We start from the raw sequence: 17,915 nt of genomic DNA on the forward strand, positions 1-17,915 counted from the left end.
ATTGGAGGTTTGAAGAAAGAAGCTGTCTCCATAACATAGAAGTACAAGGTGAAGCAGTAAGTCCTGATGTAGAAGCTATATGGCAAGTCATCCAGATTTAGTCTAGATCATTGATAATGGTGGCTACACTAAACAGATTTTTCACTGTAGACAAAACAGCCTTATATGGAGAAGAGATGCCATCTACTACCTTTACAACTAGAGAGTAAAAGCCAATGTTTGGCTTCAAAGCCTCAAAAGACAGAATGAGTACCTTGTTAGAGGCTAGTAGTGACTCTAAGTTAAAGCCAATGCTCATTTACTATTCCAAAAATCCTAGGGTCCTCAGGAATTATGCTAAATCTACTCTACCTTTGCTCCAGAAATGGAACAAGAAAGCCTGAATAACAGCACGTCTGTTTACAACATGGTCTACTAAATATTTTAAGCACACTGTTGAGATGTACCACTTACAAAGAGATTCCTTTCAAAATATTACTGCTCACTGACAACACACCTGGTCTCCCCAGGGCTCTGATGAAGGATATCAATGTTGTTTTCATGCCTACTAAAACAATATCCATTCTGCAGCCCTAGGATGAAGGAGTAATTTCACCTCTCAAGTCTTACTATTTAGGAAATGCACTTTTTGTAGGGCTAAGGGTATTTGCCCTAGTGATTCCTCTGATGGATCTGAACAAAGTAAACTGAAAACCTTCTAGAAATGACTCATTATTCTAGATGCCATTATGAATATTCATGATTCATGGGATGAGGTCAAATATCAACATTCACAGAAGATTGGCAGTTGATTCCAATCTTCACAGATGACTTTAAGGGGTTCAAGACTTCAGTGAAGGAAGTCATCACAGATGTGGTAGAAATGGCAAGAGAAGTAGAATTAGAATTCGACCCTGAACGATATCAACAATGTAAACTGAAACAACAAAAGTCAAAATGTGGGAGGATTAAAGTTTAAAGTTCTTTACAATTTTCTTTGTTTCTTTCTTTGCAATCAAAGTTAAGTTGTCATCAGTTCAAAATAACTTGTTATAAATTTAAGGTATCTTTTGTAAGCCTCATGGTAGTGACAATCCAAAAACCTGTAATAGTTAAACTAAAAAGCAAGAAATTAAAACATACTACCAGAGAAAAATCACTTAACCACAAAAGAAGACAGTAAGAAGGAAGCAAAAAGTTACAACTAAAAAATAGTTACCTCCTTACCTATCAGTATTTATTTATTTTATCAGTATTTATTTATATTTCTATAAAGCTAAATGTAAGTGGACTAAATTCCCCAATTAAAAGACATAGAGCAGCTGAATGTAGGCCACGTATATGGCTCCCACTTGTAATCCCAGCACTTTGGGAGGTTGAGGTGGGAGGACTACTTGAGCCAGAAGTTTACGACTAGCTGGGCAACATAGTAAGATCCTGTCTCTACAAAAAAATTTAAAAAGTAGCCAGGCTGACGTTGCAATGAGCTGTGATCATGCCACCACACTTGAGCCTAGCTGACAGAGTGAGACTCTCTATCAAGAAAAAAATAAAGAAAGAAAAGAAAAAGGAAATTCACCTGAAGGAACTAGAAAAGCAATACCAAACCAAACCCCAAATTAAGATTTAGCACAAAAATAAATGAAATTGAGACTAAGAAAACAATACAAAAGATTGAGTTGAAAAGTGATATTTTAAAGGGAGAGACAAAATCAATAAATGTTTAGGCTAGACTAAGAAAAAAAGAGGCACCAAAAAAATACAATCAGAGATGAAAATGGATATACTACAACGATACAACAGAAATATAAAGGATCATCAGAGACCATTACAAATAATTATGCTCCAACAAACTGGAAAACCTAGAAGAAATGAATAAATTCCTGACACATAAAATTACCAGGAATAAACCATAAAGAAATAGAAAATCTGAACATTCCAGTAACGAGTAATAAGATTGAAGCAGTAATAGAAGTATCTCATCCAAGAAAAGCCCAAGACCTGATGGCTTCACAGCTGCTGAATTCTTCCAAATATTTTTAAATGAACTAATATTGATTCTATTCAATGTTTCCAAAAATTAAAGAGGAAGGCATACTTTGAAACTCATTCTACAAGCCCAGCATTACTCTAACACCAACACAAGGACACAACAAAAAAAGAAAACTACAAGCTCATCCCTGATAACAAAGATGTCAAGATAGATCCTCAACAAAATACTAGTAAACTGGCCAGGCATGGTGGCTCACACCTATAATCTCAGCACTTTGGGAGGCCGAGGTGGCGGATCACCTGAGGTCAGGAGTTCAAGACCAGCCTGGCCAACATGGTAAAATCTCATCTCTATTAAATATACAAAAATTAGGAAGGCACGATGGCAGGCACCTATAATCCCAGTTACTCGGGAGGCTGAGGCAGGGAGAATTGCTTGAACCTGGGTGGTGGAGGGTACAGTGAGCTGAGACGGCGCCACTGAACTACAGAGCAAGACTCCGTCTCAAAAAAAAAAACTACTAAATTTAATTCAACAACGCATTAAAAAGATTATTCACCATGATCAAGTGGGATTCATCACAGGAATGCAAGAACAGTTCAATATATGAAAATTGATAAGCATAATACATGATGTTAACAGAATTAAGCACAAAAAACATTATCATTTCAATAGATGTTGAAGGGGCATTCAGTAACATTCCACATGCCTTTACAATAAAATCTCCCAAAATATTAGGTATAGAAGGAAAATACCTCAACTCAATTAAACGCCATATATGACTAACTCACAGTTAACATCATACTGAGTGGAGAAAATCTAAAACCTTTTCCTTTAAGAACCAGGAGAAAAATGATGTCTACTCTTACACATTTTATTCAACCTAGTACTCAAAGTCCTAGACAGAGTAATTAGGCAAGAGAGAAATAAAGGGCATCCAAATTGGAAAGGAAAAAGTCAATCTGTCCTTGTCTGCAGACCACATAAACACCTATTTAGAAACACCTAAAGAAACCAAAAAATGTTGCATAATACAAAATCAACGTATAATACTCAGTATCATTTCCATATGTCAATAGTAAACAATCTGAAAAATAAATCAAGAAACAAATCACATAACAGCATCAAAAACATAAAATATTTATAAAAATTTATTTTAAAAATGTGAAAGATACATAAACTCTAAAAACTACAAAACAATGCTGAGAGAAATTACAGAGGCTTCCATAAATGGAGAGATGCCATGTTCCTAGATAAGACAAAATGTTAAAATATCCATTATTCCTAAATTCATCTATAGATTCAATGTAACCACAATTAAAATTCTAATACGTTTTTAACTAAACCTTTGATAAATTTTATGTGGAAAATAATCAAAACAATCCTAGAGAAAAAGAACAACTGTAAAAGACTCATACTGTCCCATTTCAATATTACTATAAAGCTAAAGTAATCAGAAAGTATGATATTTGCATATGGGTACACAAAGAGAGTAACAGAAAAGAACACAGTCCAAAATCACAACCAAACATATTATAGCAAACTGATATTTTAGTAAGGTGCCAAGGAAATAACTTTTATGAAAAAGTCTTTTCAACAAATGGTGCTAGAATATCTAGATATCTGTATTTTAAAAATCAATCTAAACTGTTGTATTTCACACACATAAAAAATGGGAGATAAATCATAGAACAAAATATAAAAGTAAAAATTATAAAACTTAGCATAGGCAAATAACTTGGTAATCTTCAAATAAACAAGGATTTCCTGGAGAAGACCATAAAAATACTAGCTGTGGAACACGAATTGGGAAATTATGTTTCATCAAAATTTTTAAATTGTCATCAAAAGATATCACTGAACGAGAAAAAAAAAACAAGTCATAACTTGGGGAATAATATCTGCAATACATATACCTGATAAAGAACTTCTATGTAGAATACATGAAGCATTCTTACATTATCAATTTAAAAAAGATAAACAGAAGGAGAGAAAATGAGCACTTGGAAAAAAAGATACAAAACAGGCCAATAATCACAGGAAAAAATGCTCAGTATCATTAGTAATAAAGAAACTGCAAGTAACCACAACAAAATACCAATTCACATGTACTAGAGAAGTTGAAATTTAAGACTGACAATGCTAAATGTTAATCAGAATGTGGAAAGACCAGAACTATCAAATACCGCTACTGGAAAGGCAAAATTATAACAAAACTCTGAAAGACAATTTGTTCATTTCCTTCTTTTTTCTACTGTGGTCAAAAACACAAAACATAGAATTTATCACCTTAAAACATTTTAAGTTAACAGTGGTATAAACTATCAGAACACTGTTTTTAACATTTCTCTGATCTTTTATCTTGAAAACTGAAATTCTAGTTCCACTGAACAACAAATCCTGTTTGTTCTCTCCTCCCAGATCCTAGCAACCAACATTTTACTAAGAGTTTGACTACTCAAAGAGGGATCATGCAGTATTTGTCTTTGTGTGATAAGCTTATTTCATTTAACACAGTATTCTCAAGGTTCATCATGTTGTAGGATATACAGGATTTCCTTTTTTTGTAAGGCTGAATAATATTTTATTGTATGTGTATACCACATTCTCTTTACACATTCACCTGTTGATAGACACTTAAGGTAATTTCCACCTCTTGGCTACTGTGAATACTACAATCATGATTACACAAATATCCCTTTAAGATCCTGTTTTCAATTCTTTTGAATAGAGACCTAGACGTGGGATTGTTAGATCATACAGTAACAATTTTGAGAAGAACCTCCAAACTGCTTTCCAAAGTGTCTACACCATTTTACATTCCATAAATAGTGCACAAGAGCTGCAATTTTTCCACATCCTTGCCAACACCTGTTATTTTGTTTTTCTTCTTTTAATAGTGACCAAATGGTGTAAGATAATTCATTTACTATTATGGTTTTGATTTGCATTTCCATAATGATTAGGGATGTTGTCCATCTTTTCCTATCACTCTTGGCCATCTGTATAACTTCCGTCGAGATATGTCATTACAATATTTTGCACATTTTTAAATACTTTTCTTTTTCCTGTTGTTGAGTAGTATGAGTTCTTTATATATGATGGATGTTAACTCCTAATCAGATATATGGCTTGCAAATATTTTCACCCATTCTATAGGGTACTTTTTCACTCTGGTGATTGCTCCTTTGCTGGGCAGCTTTTTAGTCTGATACACTCCCACTCACTATTTTTGTTATTTTTGTCTGAGCTTTTGGTATCATATCAAAGAAATCATAGTCAAATCTAAGAAGCTTTTCCCTTACATATGCTTCTAGGAATTTTGTCGTTTCAGGTCTTTAATCCATTTTGAGTTTTTACATGTAGGGCAAGGTTAAGGGAACACCTTCATCCTTTAGCATGTGGCTATCCTGTCTTCCCAATACCATTTGCTGAAGAGATTATTCTTTCCCATTTTGTAGCCTTGATACAAACCCATGCAGATTATTTGAGTACACATATGAGAACTTCTCGGTTCTCTACTCTGTTCCACTAAGTCTACATTTCTATCTTTATGCCAGCACCATACAGTTAATTACTGTAGCTTTGTAATAGGTTCTGAAATCAGGAAGGGTGAAGTGCAAAGAAACATCATTGGGATTTTGGTAAGAATTGCACTGAATCTGTAAATTGTTCTGGGGAGTATGGCTGTCTTTACAATATTAGGTCACTTCATGAACACAGTATGTGTTTCCATTTATTTGTGACTTTTCGTGTGTGTGTGTGCACGCGTGTGTGTGTGTGATGGGGTCTTGCTCTGTTGCCTAGGCTGGAATACAATGGCACAATCACAGCTCACTACAGCTTTGATCTCCTGGGCTCACATGATCTTCCCACTTCAGCCTCTGGAGTAGCTGGGACCACAAGTATGCACCACCACGCACAGATATTTTTATTCCTGATATTTTATTGCAAAGTACAATAGAGATTGCATTCCTGTTCATTAAGTAAAAATATGGCAAGGCAGGAGAATACCCCTTTCAACCCACCCCTGCTGAGAGGTGACAACGTGCTAGCAGCCTTCACTCGCTCTCAACACCTCCTCAGGCCACAGCGTCTACTCTGGCCAAACTTGAGGAGTCCTTCAGTCTGCCACCGCATTGTGGCAGTCCCTCTCTGGGCTGGCCGAGGCCAAAGCCGGCTCCCTCTGCTTGCGGGGAGGTATGGAGGGAGAGGCGCGGGCGGGAACTGGGGCGGCGCATGGTGCACGCAGCTGGAACCCACACTTGGAGCAGCTGGCGGGTGCTGCTGGCCCCAGGCAATGAGGGGCTTAGCAACTGGGCCAGCAGCTGCTGAGGGTGTGCTGGGTCTCCCAGCATTGTCGGCCCACCCGGAGCTGTGCTTGAATTCTCACCGGGCCTCAGCCACCTCCCGACTGAGCAGGGCTTGGCACCTGCAGCCCACCATGCCTGAGCCCCTGAGTCCACCCCCAACCCACCCCCCTCCCCACCCCCTGGGCTCCCGCACGGCCGGAGCCTCCCCAACAGCCACCGCTCCCTGCTCCAGGGCGCCTGGTCCCATCAACTGCAAAAGGGCTGAGGAGTGCAGGCACACGGCGGGGGACTGACCGGAAGCTCTACCCGCAGCCCTGGCACAGGATTCACTAGGCAAAGACAGCTGGGCTCCTGAGTCGGGTTGAGACTTGGAGAACTTTTATGTCTAGCTAAAGGATTGTAAATACACCAATCAGTGCTCTGTGTCTAGCTCAAGGTTTGTAAACAAACCAATCAGCACTCTGTGTCTAGCTCAAGGTTTGTAAATGCATCAATCAGTGATCTGTGTCTAGCTAATCTGGGGGGCACTTGGAGAACTTTTATGTTTAGCTAAAGGATTGTAAACACACCATCAGCACTCTGTGACCAACTAAAGGTTTATAAATGCACCAATCAGCACCCTGTCAAAACAGACCAATCAGTTCTCTGTAAAATGGGCCAATCAGCAGGATGTGGGTGGGGTCAGATAATGGAATAAAAGCAGGCTGCCCAAACCAGCTGGGGCAACCCACTTGGGTCCCCTTCCACGCTGGAAGCTTTGTTCTTTTGCTCTTTGCAATAAATCTTGCTGCTGCTCACTCTTTGGGTCCGCACTGCCTTTATGAGCTGTAACACTTACCGCAAAGGTCTGCAGCTTCACTCCTGAAGTCAGCGAGACCGCAAACCCACCGGAAGGAATGAACAACTCCAGATGCGCCACCTTTATGAGCTGTAACACTCACCGCAAAGGTCTGCAGCTTCACTCCTGAAGCCAGCAAGACCACAAACCCACAAGAAGGAAGAAACTCTGGACACGTCTGCACATCTCAAGGAACAAACTCCAGACACACCATCTTTAAGAACCGTAACACTCACCATAAGAATCTGCAGCTTCATTCTTTAAGTCAGTGAGACCAAGAACCCACCAATTCCGGACACACTGCCAGGAATGTCAGGCAGCCATCAGGTGATGGGTTTGGCAGTTATCACACTGCCTCTTTAAAAATAATTTGCAGCCCACACCAGGGAAAGGCAATTTCCTGATGGTCCACAGTTGTCACACTAAAGTAATCACTGGTCACAGGTACCAGGAAGTGGCAATTTCCCAAACAGATAAAAACACTTGAAATTGGTAACTAGCTTCCAATAAAATATCAGGAAATAATCAAGTGAGCTCGAGGATGAGCATTAAGAGACAAAATGACAGAGTATGACCTTCGAATGCCCCCAGAAAAGTGAAGAAAGTCTCAGATGGGCATGTGTACAACTTCCTAAACACACTGCGTGTGCTTACTTCCCAAGTGTAAGGAGGGCACCGTGCACACAGGGCAGCCCACCCAAAGGGAAGAATCATGGGAAGAGTGATGCAAGCCGCCAGAAGTGGACCAGTACATAAAATCATAGGATCAAGGTTAAACAGGGCACTTGACCTCCAAAGTGCCCACTTGGGTCTCTTCCAGTGTACTTTCTTTTATTTCCTGCTCTAAAGCTTTTTAATAAACTTCCACGCCTGCTCTGAAACCTACCTCAGTCTCTTTTACTGCCTTGTGCTTCTCAGTCAAATTCTTTCTTGAGGAGGCAAGAAGTGAGGTTTCTGCAGAACCATCAGTAATTCAGCTATTTGCTGCCTCCAACAGTTTGAAATATTTTTAGAATATAGGTTAAGGCTGCTCCAAAATGTTTTTACTATATACGTAATTACAGTTAATGCAATTAATACACGCTCAGGAACAGAAAACTGAACACTACAAAATAATATGTATAGAGAGAGAGGGGAATAAAAATAATTCCTAGGCCGGGCGCGGTGGCTCAAGCCTGTAATCCCAGCACTTTGGGAGGCCGAGATGGGCGGATCACGAGGTCAGGAGATCGAGAGACGATCCCGGCTAACACGGTGAAACCCCGTCTCTACTAAAAAATACAAAAAACTAGCCGGGCGAGGTGGCGGGCGCCTGTAGTCCCAGCTACTCGGGAGGCTGAGGCAGGAGAATGGCGTGAACCCGGGAGGCGGAGCTTGCAGTGAGCTGAGATCCGGCCACTGCGCTCCAGCCTGGGTGACAGAGCAAGACTCCGTCTCAAAAAAAAAAAAAAAAAAAAAATAATTCCTAATCCCATGAGTGAGAGATAACCATAACATTCTGTTGAACATGCTTCCTTTTTTGGACCAGAATTAATAACATACATTATTATATCCTGATTAGTTATGTTTAGTATACAATATCCATTTTCTGTATTACTAAACAAATTTTATTACTATTTACCCTTAATTTTAACTTAAATGTTTATAAATTTTGTGTGTAAGTTTCTACTGCTTAAAAAAATACTATTTTATTACATAATCCATACTCATTGCAAGTGACATGAAATATTTAAGAAAAATTACTACCTTTCTATTAACATTTCAGTCTATATCCTATGAGAATTATAGTCATTGATAAATATATTTTTCTAAAGAATGGGAAATTTATCTAACATATATGCTAATTTTAGTTATCTTTTTCACGCAAAAGATATGAACAATTTTTCAAGTTCATAAGGATATACTATCATCATTTTAAATGGTTACATAGTATTCAATTGCATCAATGTGTTATTATGTATTAATTAATCCCCTATTTGGGACATTTAAGTTGTTTTCATTTCTTGCTACTATAACAAATGCTGCCATGAATGGTCTTAAATATACATTATTGGAGAAGGCCGAGCAAGTTGGCCAAGTAGAGCCTTCCAGCGATCATCCTCCCCACAGGAACACCATATTAAACAACTGTCCATGCACCTTCCTAGGAACCATAAAATTAGTTGAGTGATCACAGTACCTGGTTTGAGCATAATATCAAGGAAAGTGGCATTCAAAAGGGTAGGAAAGACAGTCTTGCATTGCCTCTACCATCCCTCCCCTCAACCCCGGACAGCACAGCACAGAAAGAGAATCTGTGGGTTTGTGGGAGAAAGAGTGAAGTGAGTATAGAACTCTGCTTTGAAACTGAGAACTGCTCTGTCATGGCACAGGACAGAATTCCACTAGCACCCAGAGAAGGAGCATTTACACCAGCCCTGAGGCAGAGCAGAATTCTTCAGCTCAGGAGGAATAACTCGAATCCAGGTGGCTTCACTATAGGCTGGCTGAAGTGACCTGGGGCACTAAATAAATGTGAGTGGCAGTCAGGCCACAAGCACTGCAGTCCTAGGGCAAGCCCTGGTGCTATATACACTCTTCTCAGCGGTCAGTTGACCTGGGGTATGACCCAGTGTAACACCAGCTATGGTGGCCAATAGAGTGTCTGTGTCATCCCTCCACCACTTCCAGGCAGTGTAACTCCACTTAGAGGAAGGAAAGGGAGGAATACAGAGGGCTGTATCTTAAAACTTAGGTACTAGCTCAGCCACAGTAAAACAAAAAAACAGGCAGATTCCTGAAGCCCAAGAATATACATCTTTCATCAGGGACAGCATTTCTAGACCCACCCTTAGCCAGAAGGGAAGCTGTTGCCCTGATGAGACAGACCCAGTCCCTAGCAGAATTCACAATTTGCTCACTAAAGTGGTCCTGGGCCATGAATAAATAGCAGCAGCAGCCAGGCAGCAGTGGCCACAGGCCTTAGGCAAGCCCCAGTACTGGGCTGCTCTGCAAGGCTTGAGGTGCAACTCTACACAGTGCCAGCTATGGTGACCATGACAGTGTCCATGTCACTGTTTCCCCAACTCCAGGGAGCATTACACAGAAAGAGACCCTTTGTAATTAAGAGAAAGAGAGGGAAGAGCATGAAAGACTTTGTCTGGTAACCTAGGGAATTCTCCTTTATCTTAATAAAGTACATCATAGCAGTGTACTAAGGAGTCTCCAAGAGTCATAGTATTCCTGGGCTTAGGGATCCCACTAGTGCTGAAATAGTATAGTGACCATAGGCTTAGGTTACAACATTCAATCCCTTTTGACTTCATGAAAAGCCTTCTCAAGAAGGATGGTACAAATAAGCCCAGAATGAGAAGATTAAAATAAATAATTAACTCTTTAATGTCCAGACATTAAAGAACATCTACAAGCACCAAGAACATCCAGGAAAACATGACCTCAAGAAACTAAAAAAGGCACCACTGACCACTCTGGAAGTGAAGGAGATATATGACCTTTCAGACAGGAAATACAAAGGAGCTATTTTGAGGAAGCTCAAAGAACTTCAAGATAACACAGAGAAGGAATTCAGAATTCTATCGAGAAATGTAAGAGAGGCTGAAATAATAAGGGAAAGTCAAACAAACTCTAGAACTGAAAAATTCAACTGACAAACTGAAAAATTCATCAGAGTATCTTAACAGCAGAATTGGTCCAGCAGAAGGAAGAACCGAGCTAAGACAGGCTATATGAAAATACATAGAGAAAAAAAGAATCTGAAAAAAATGAAGCATACCCACAAGATCTAGAAAACAGTGTCATAAGGGCAAATCTATGATTTATTGGCCTTAAAGAGAACATAAAGAGAGAGACTGGGTTAAAAGTTTATTCAAAGAAATAACAACAGAGAACTTTTCAAACCCAGAAAAAAAACATGAATATCCAGGTACAAGAAGGTTGAAAAACACTAAGAATATTCAATCCAAATAAGATGACCAAAGGCATGTAAATCAAACTCTCAAAGGTCAAGGATAAAGAAAGAATCCTAAAAGATGCAAAAAGAAGAAGGAGAAGGAGGAGGAGGAGGAGGAGAGGGGGGAGGAGAAGGAGAAGGAGGAAGAGGAGGAGGAAGAGAAGGAGCAGCAGCAGCAGCAGCAGCAGCAAGTAACACAAAGGAGCTCTGATACATTTGGCAGCACACATCTGAGCAGAAACCTTACAGGCCAGGAGGGAGTGGGATCATTCATACATTCAAAGTGCTGAAGGAAAAAAAAAATCTTCCAACCTAAAATACCATATCCGGCAAATTTATCTGTTAACTCTGAAGGAGAAATAAAGTCTTGGCCAGACAAACAAAAGCTAAGGGATTTCATCAATACGAGACAAGTCTTACTAGAAATCCTTAAGGGAGTTTTTCAATCTGAAAGAAAAGCATGTTAATGAGCAATAAGAAATCATCTGAAAGTATAAAACTCATTGACACTAAGTACACAGACAACTACAGAATAACACTGCAACTGTGGTGTACAAACCACTCATATCTTTAGTAAGATGACTAAAACACAAGTCAACAAAAAATAACTGATAAACAAATGTAGTAAAGCTTCAAGATACAAAACGAACATACAAAAATCAATAGTGTTTCTATTTGAACAATTTGTGAAAGAAAACAAGAAAAGTAATCCCATATAATCACAAATAAAATAAAATACCTAAGAATAAACTTAATCAAGGAAATAAAAGATGTCTACAAGGGAAACTGTAAAACACTGATAAAAGAAATTGAAGAAGACACAAAACAATGAAAAGATGCTCCATGTTCATGGATTGGAATAATCAATATTGCTAAAATGTCCATACTACAAAAAGCAATCTGCAAATTCAAAGCAAACCATATCAAAATACCAATAACTTTCTTCACAGAAATAGAAAAAATAATCCCAAAATGTATTACTATATGGAACCACAAAAGACCCAGAATAGCCAAAGCAATCCTAAGCAGAAAAGAACAAAGCTGAAGACATCACATTATTTGACTTCAAATTTAACACAGATATAAACCCACACATTCATAGTAAATTCATTTTTTACAAATGTGCCAAAAATATGTATTGGGGGAAAAAGTCACTTTAATAAATGGTGCCGAGAAAACTGGATATCCATATGCAGAGGAATGAAACTAGACCCCTATCTCTCAGCATATAGAAAAACCAATTTAAAATGGATTAAAGACTTTAAGATGTGAAACTATAAAATTACTAGAAAAAAATAGTGGGGAAACAATCCATGGCACTGGTCTGAGCAAAGATTTCTTATATAAGACCTCAAAAGCATAGGGAAACCAAAGCAAAAAATGTACAAATGGGATCACATCAAGCTAAAAGGCTTCTGCACAGCAAAGGGAATGATCAACAAAGGGAAGAGACAATCCATCGAACAGGAGAAAATATTTGCAAGCTACCCATTTGACAAAGAAATAATAACCAGAACACATAAGGAGCTCAAACAACTCAATAGGGAAAAAACTAATAATCCCATTAAAAATGGGCAAAAGATCTGAATAGACATTTCTCAAAAGACAACATTAAGAAATGCTCAACAGCACTTATTATCATAGAAATACAAATTAAAACTACAATGAGATACTATTTCACTCCAGTTAAAATGGCTTTTATCCAAAAGAGAGGGAATAACAAATGCTGGCAAATACGTAAAGAAATAGATAAACAAAACATGGTACATACACAAAATAGAATATTATTCAGCCATAAAAAAAATGAAATATTGACTGGGGGACATTATGTTAAGTCAAATTAACCATGCACAGTAGGCTAAATATGTGGGAACTAAAAACAAAACAAAGACTGAACTCATGGAGATACAGTGCCAAATAATGTTTCTTTATCAGAGGCTGGGAAGGGAAATAAAGGAATGGCTAATGGGTATAAAACACAGTCAGACAGAAAGAGTAAGATCTACTATTCAGTATCCCAACAGGGTGGCTACAGTTAACAATAATTTATTGTATATTTCAAAAAAAGCACAGGAGTGGAACTGGAATGTTCCTAATGCAAAGAAGTGATAAATGCTGGATGTGATGGATACCCCAATTATCCTGATTTGAACATTACACATTGTATGCTTATATCAAAATATCACATGCACCCCATAAATATGTACAACTATCACATATTCATAATTTTTAAATATTAAAAACTTGTTAAAATTTTTAAATATAGGTTGTCACAAATTTGATTATCACTTTAGAATAACTTCTTAGGAGTTGAATTCCTAGCCAAAGAAGACTCATTTTTTTATATTTTTAATTGTGCAGATATGTATATTTTCAAAGCTTTTACAGTGCCTAATGCAAAGTCTAAAAAAGTTCACAAAGGAAAAGAAGAATCAAGTTCCACAGTTTCGAGGAAAGGCTCTAGAAATACACAATTAATAACAATTTTTGTGTGCAGGTACCACAACCTGGTCAAAGAGTAAACCTCTGCAACAACAATAATAATAAAACAATAGCAGTCAGGCATGATGGCTCACACCTGTAATCCCCAGCACTTTGGGAGGCTAAGGCAGGCAGATCGCTTGAGCTCAGGAGTTCATGACTGGCCAGGGCTACATAGCAAAACCATGCTTCTACCAAAAGTACAAAAAATTAGCTGGGTGTGGTGGTGCATGCCTGTGTCCCAGCTATTCGGGAGGCTGAAGTGGGAGGCAGAGGCTGCAGTGAGCCAAGATTGTCACTGCACTCTAGCCTGGATGAAGAGTGAAATCCCACGTCAAAAATAAATAAATAAAAATAAAGTAAAAAATAAAACTATGGCAAGTCTGACAATGCCTAAGGGAAATCAAAGAACAATCAAGTAATTCTTTCTTAAGAAAGCTAGACTGAGTTAAAGGAAGACAAATGTAGAGAAGAAATACCAGATTTAAGAAAACAAATCAAAGATCTAGAAGTAGGTTATCAAAGTATTCCCAGAACGTAGCCCATTTACAATTCTTCCTTGACCATGAGTTTATTAAGGAAAAGTATATGTTATAAAGAAAAAAAAAAATAGGGCTTGTGAACTTAGTAATCACTAAGTCTTTGATATGTCTGACAGGAGAAAACCATTGAGTTAACTACTATAGACACTAGGCAACTTACAGAAACATCTAGAATACAGATCTTCTGGTTCTCATTCTACTGTTCTGTCCTCCATATTTTCCCCATTATACAATGTAAAAATGTGAGTTACATGTCAAGTAGTTCAAATCCCAAGTTGTATTTAAAAATCAAATAGTAGCCATTAAAAATATTCATCATCTATACATACAGGTAGTGAAATATTCTATTTTTTTAAAGAAATAGTAGTAGTACCATAACTGCAAGAAAGATAATCAACAAAATTCTTAAAGAGAATTTGGCCAACACATTCAAAATATAAGCAAATAAAAATATTGGAAACACAGAGATTACTTCAGAAACAATTCTACTTAATTTCTTTAATAAATTACTGCTTAAATACTCTATCTCCCAAATGTATTTTTCCATTTCAAAAATTATTTCTAAAACAGAGTTATAATTTTAAAAGGCACTTACCATCCATATGACATACTGATTAATATAATCAGGATCACTGAGTTGATTTATTAATGGAAGAAGAATTCCTCGTGCAAGGATTTCCTGAAAAAAAAAAAAGTAAAAAACAAAAACAAATTTAATCTATTTCTCAAATCAACAGCATAACGTAAATATTCCAACACAATGCTGTTACTTAAGAAAAGTATGATATACATGCAAGTAAAACTTGATAACCAACACAGTCTTATAAAAAGATGACTCTGCCTCAGTTTAGATAAATGAGATAAAGTTACCTGTATCAACTTGGACACATCTCCACAGTAACAACTGTGGAATGAAATAAAGCAAGATGATACCTCTAGTATGTTAGCATTGATGTCGATTTTAAAAAGACAAAATATAAGATTAACAGTGTTTATGGATTCATTTATCTTTATTAAAATTATAGAAACAGAAAAGAAAAGGAAAGGATACACACTGATTTTAGAACTGCTTCCAAGGGAGGAAACAGAGCAACTATAGTACATTATCAACACTGGTTACATCTAGGTGATTGGTACATAAATGTCTACTGTATTATTCTCTATGCTTCTCTGTGTTTGAATAGTTTCCTAATAAACATTTTTAAAATAATAGATATGTTAATCGACTCGACATTCTCTAAAATCTACCTTCCCATTCTTTGCAGTTGTTTATGCTTCTATATATTAATATTCTGCCCTTCCTTTAAAAACTGACTGCAGAATCAATTACCCTGTTAAATAAAACTTGATCATTCCAACAGAAATATGCTTGAAATACTCATGCCCTGTATCTACAGCATTTATCACTTGATATTTTCTCTGTAATTATAAGTCTTACATTTTTCTAATAGATGGCAACTATCTAGGAACCCTCTATATGAGTGGAATTGGTCACTTATCTATTGAATTATTTATCCTCAAAAATATTTACCTTCCTCATCCCATCTTCTCAAGGTCATTGTTTTAAACAGGGCAGGCATTTGATAAATGAATAGAAAAAAAGAAACTAAGAATTTAGTACTGATTCTATAAATACAATGATTTCACCTGGTATTACCCTTTAGTGCCAGTAATATATAAATTTATGAAACCTAATTTCTTAAGAATATTAGGGGAGATTAAATAACAATAAGCTTAACAGGATATTTAATTTTTCTAATTAAAGGATCATTTTCTCTTCCCAGATCTCTAATTTATTTGTGCCATTTTCTCGTGTAAGTTCACAGAAGGTGGTCTTTATTTTTAGTAAGCTGTACAAGTCTCTTTTGTAAGCTATACAAGTCTCTGCCAACCATTACCCCCATGATGAATCAGTATTTCCAAAAAGCTGATTTGGAGGCGCCAGTAATTTTCTGAAATGTCTTTGGAGACACTTCACAGTCTGAAATGACAAAAAATGGCTTCTTTCAAGGTTAGTTTTAGTCTCCTACTTCTTTAAAATTGTATTTGTGTATGTAATTCCTTCCATCAAACTATGTCTCCGGTCACATGTTCAAATTTTAAAATGTACTTTGTTAGGAGAAAATTCACACACACACACACACACACACACACACACGCACACTTTTTCAAATGTTTCTTTTCAAAAGGAGAAAAAAACACCTGGGGAAAATTTCTGATTAAATTATGTGTTTCTTATTAGTTAGTGTAATTAGTCGATTTGTACTAGAAAACTCCTAATCTGTCACATTAAAGGGTTTGGTTAGTCAAGGGCTAATCATATGACTCAAGGTCCTAGTGAGAGCTCTAAATATTCCAAGCAAGTAGCCACTTCCACATAATTCCTACTTTAAGATCCCCAATTTTTAGAAGACAGCACTGTTTGTCAAACATGGGGCCTAAAAGATACAAAGTCATTGAAGCCATATGTTAAAGGAATAAAACATAGTAATGGCAAGAAAGTAGAGGCAATTAAATAGCAATTATCTTAAATACAGTGACTTACACAATCTATACAAAGTATCCGTACAAAGAAAATTAAAACTCTTTCATCTGTTATTTAATCTAAACAAAATATCTTCTGAGAAATCTTAGAATTACTGACAAAAGAAAACAAAGAAAGAGCTAAAGGAAAAAAACTGACTTGCTAAATGCATGGTCTGTAATTATCCTCGCTCAATTAGATTCAACCAAAAAGAAATAAAATACTGGCCTAAAAGAGAAATTTATTATAAAAAAAAAAGTGCTCATTAAAATCCTACCTATTTTAAATAACCTCATGTAACAAGGAAGATTTTCATTTGTGGCTCTTAGGAGTCAACTTAATCTTCAAGAAGCTGCAGTAGCACATGCACCACAGCCAGCAAGATGGTAAATGGGTTTCCTTTTGCAATAAAACTGATTGTCTGACTGAGCATCTGCTATGTGCCAGTTATTATGTTAAGCACTAAGTATATATTTATGATAAATACAGATATAGTCTCTGTCCTCATTAGAGTTACAATTCATCTGGGAGAAAGAGGTACCAAATTAACAACCAAATTACCATCTTAAAATATGGTAAATGCTATGAAGGAAAACAATTGGATGTTATCGATAATAACAGGGAATTATGAGGGAGATTTAGATTGGGTGGTCAGGGTGGGCATCTCTAAGGAAGTGACATGAAGTGAGATGAAGAATGAATACAATTTAGCTGACAGAATAAGAGGAATCGGTTTTTTTTTTTGTTTTTTTTTTTTTTTCCCTGAGATGGAGTCTCGCTCTGTCACCCAGGCTGGAGTCCAGTGGCGTGATCTCAGCTCACTGCAAGCTCCGCCTCCCGGATTCACGCCATTCTCCTGCCTCAGCCTCCCAAGTAGCTGGGACTACAGGTGCCCACCACCACGCCCGGCTAATTTTTTTGTATTTTTAGTAGAGACGAGGTTTCACCGTGTTAGCCAGGATGGTCTAGATCTCTTGACCTCGTGATCCGCCCACCTCAGCCTCCCAAAGTGCTGGGATTACAGGCGTGAGCCACCGCGCCCGGCCGAAGAATCATTCTTAACAGAGAAAAAAAGGACATTAGAGAAGCAGGGAGAAAAATGGCACTTTTGGGGGAAAATGCCAGTGTGGCTAGAGTATAGTGACCACTAACAAAGACTATCCTTGACCAAACTTAGGCTCCTCTGAATCCTCCACCCATTTACACCCTAACCTTTGAGTTTCCATGTCTGTTCATCTTTTCATTGTTGTTTTAGCAAGAATTCTATCAAGTGGGTTTAGACAGACCTCCCTCACC

The 17,915-nt window shown here is 37.4% G+C and overlaps 1 protein-coding gene across 10 annotated transcripts in view; it reads right to left on the reverse strand.

Annotated features, from left to right (window-relative positions):
- Window positions 1-17,915, reverse strand: part of LOC105475640 (sorting nexin 13) — a 469,096-nt gene that overhangs the window by 381,132 nt on the left and 70,049 nt on the right. For all 10 annotated transcript variants that reach the window (XR_011622210.1, XR_011622209.1, XR_011622211.1 and 7 more), the window contains exon 9: window positions 14,691-14,774. Coding sequence is in view for 5 of the 10 variants with exons in the window: in XM_071094915.1 (XP_070951016.1) it covers window positions 14,691-14,774 (84 nt within the window). In the remaining 5 variants the exon portion in view is untranslated. The remainder of the gene's footprint in view (window positions 1-14,690; window positions 14,775-17,915) is intronic.

This window comes from Macaca nemestrina, chromosome 4 (genome assembly GCF_043159975.1).
Source record: "Macaca nemestrina isolate mMacNem1 chromosome 4, mMacNem.hap1, whole genome shotgun sequence".
Lineage (NCBI taxonomy): Eukaryota > Metazoa > Chordata > Mammalia > Primates > Cercopithecidae > Macaca > Macaca nemestrina.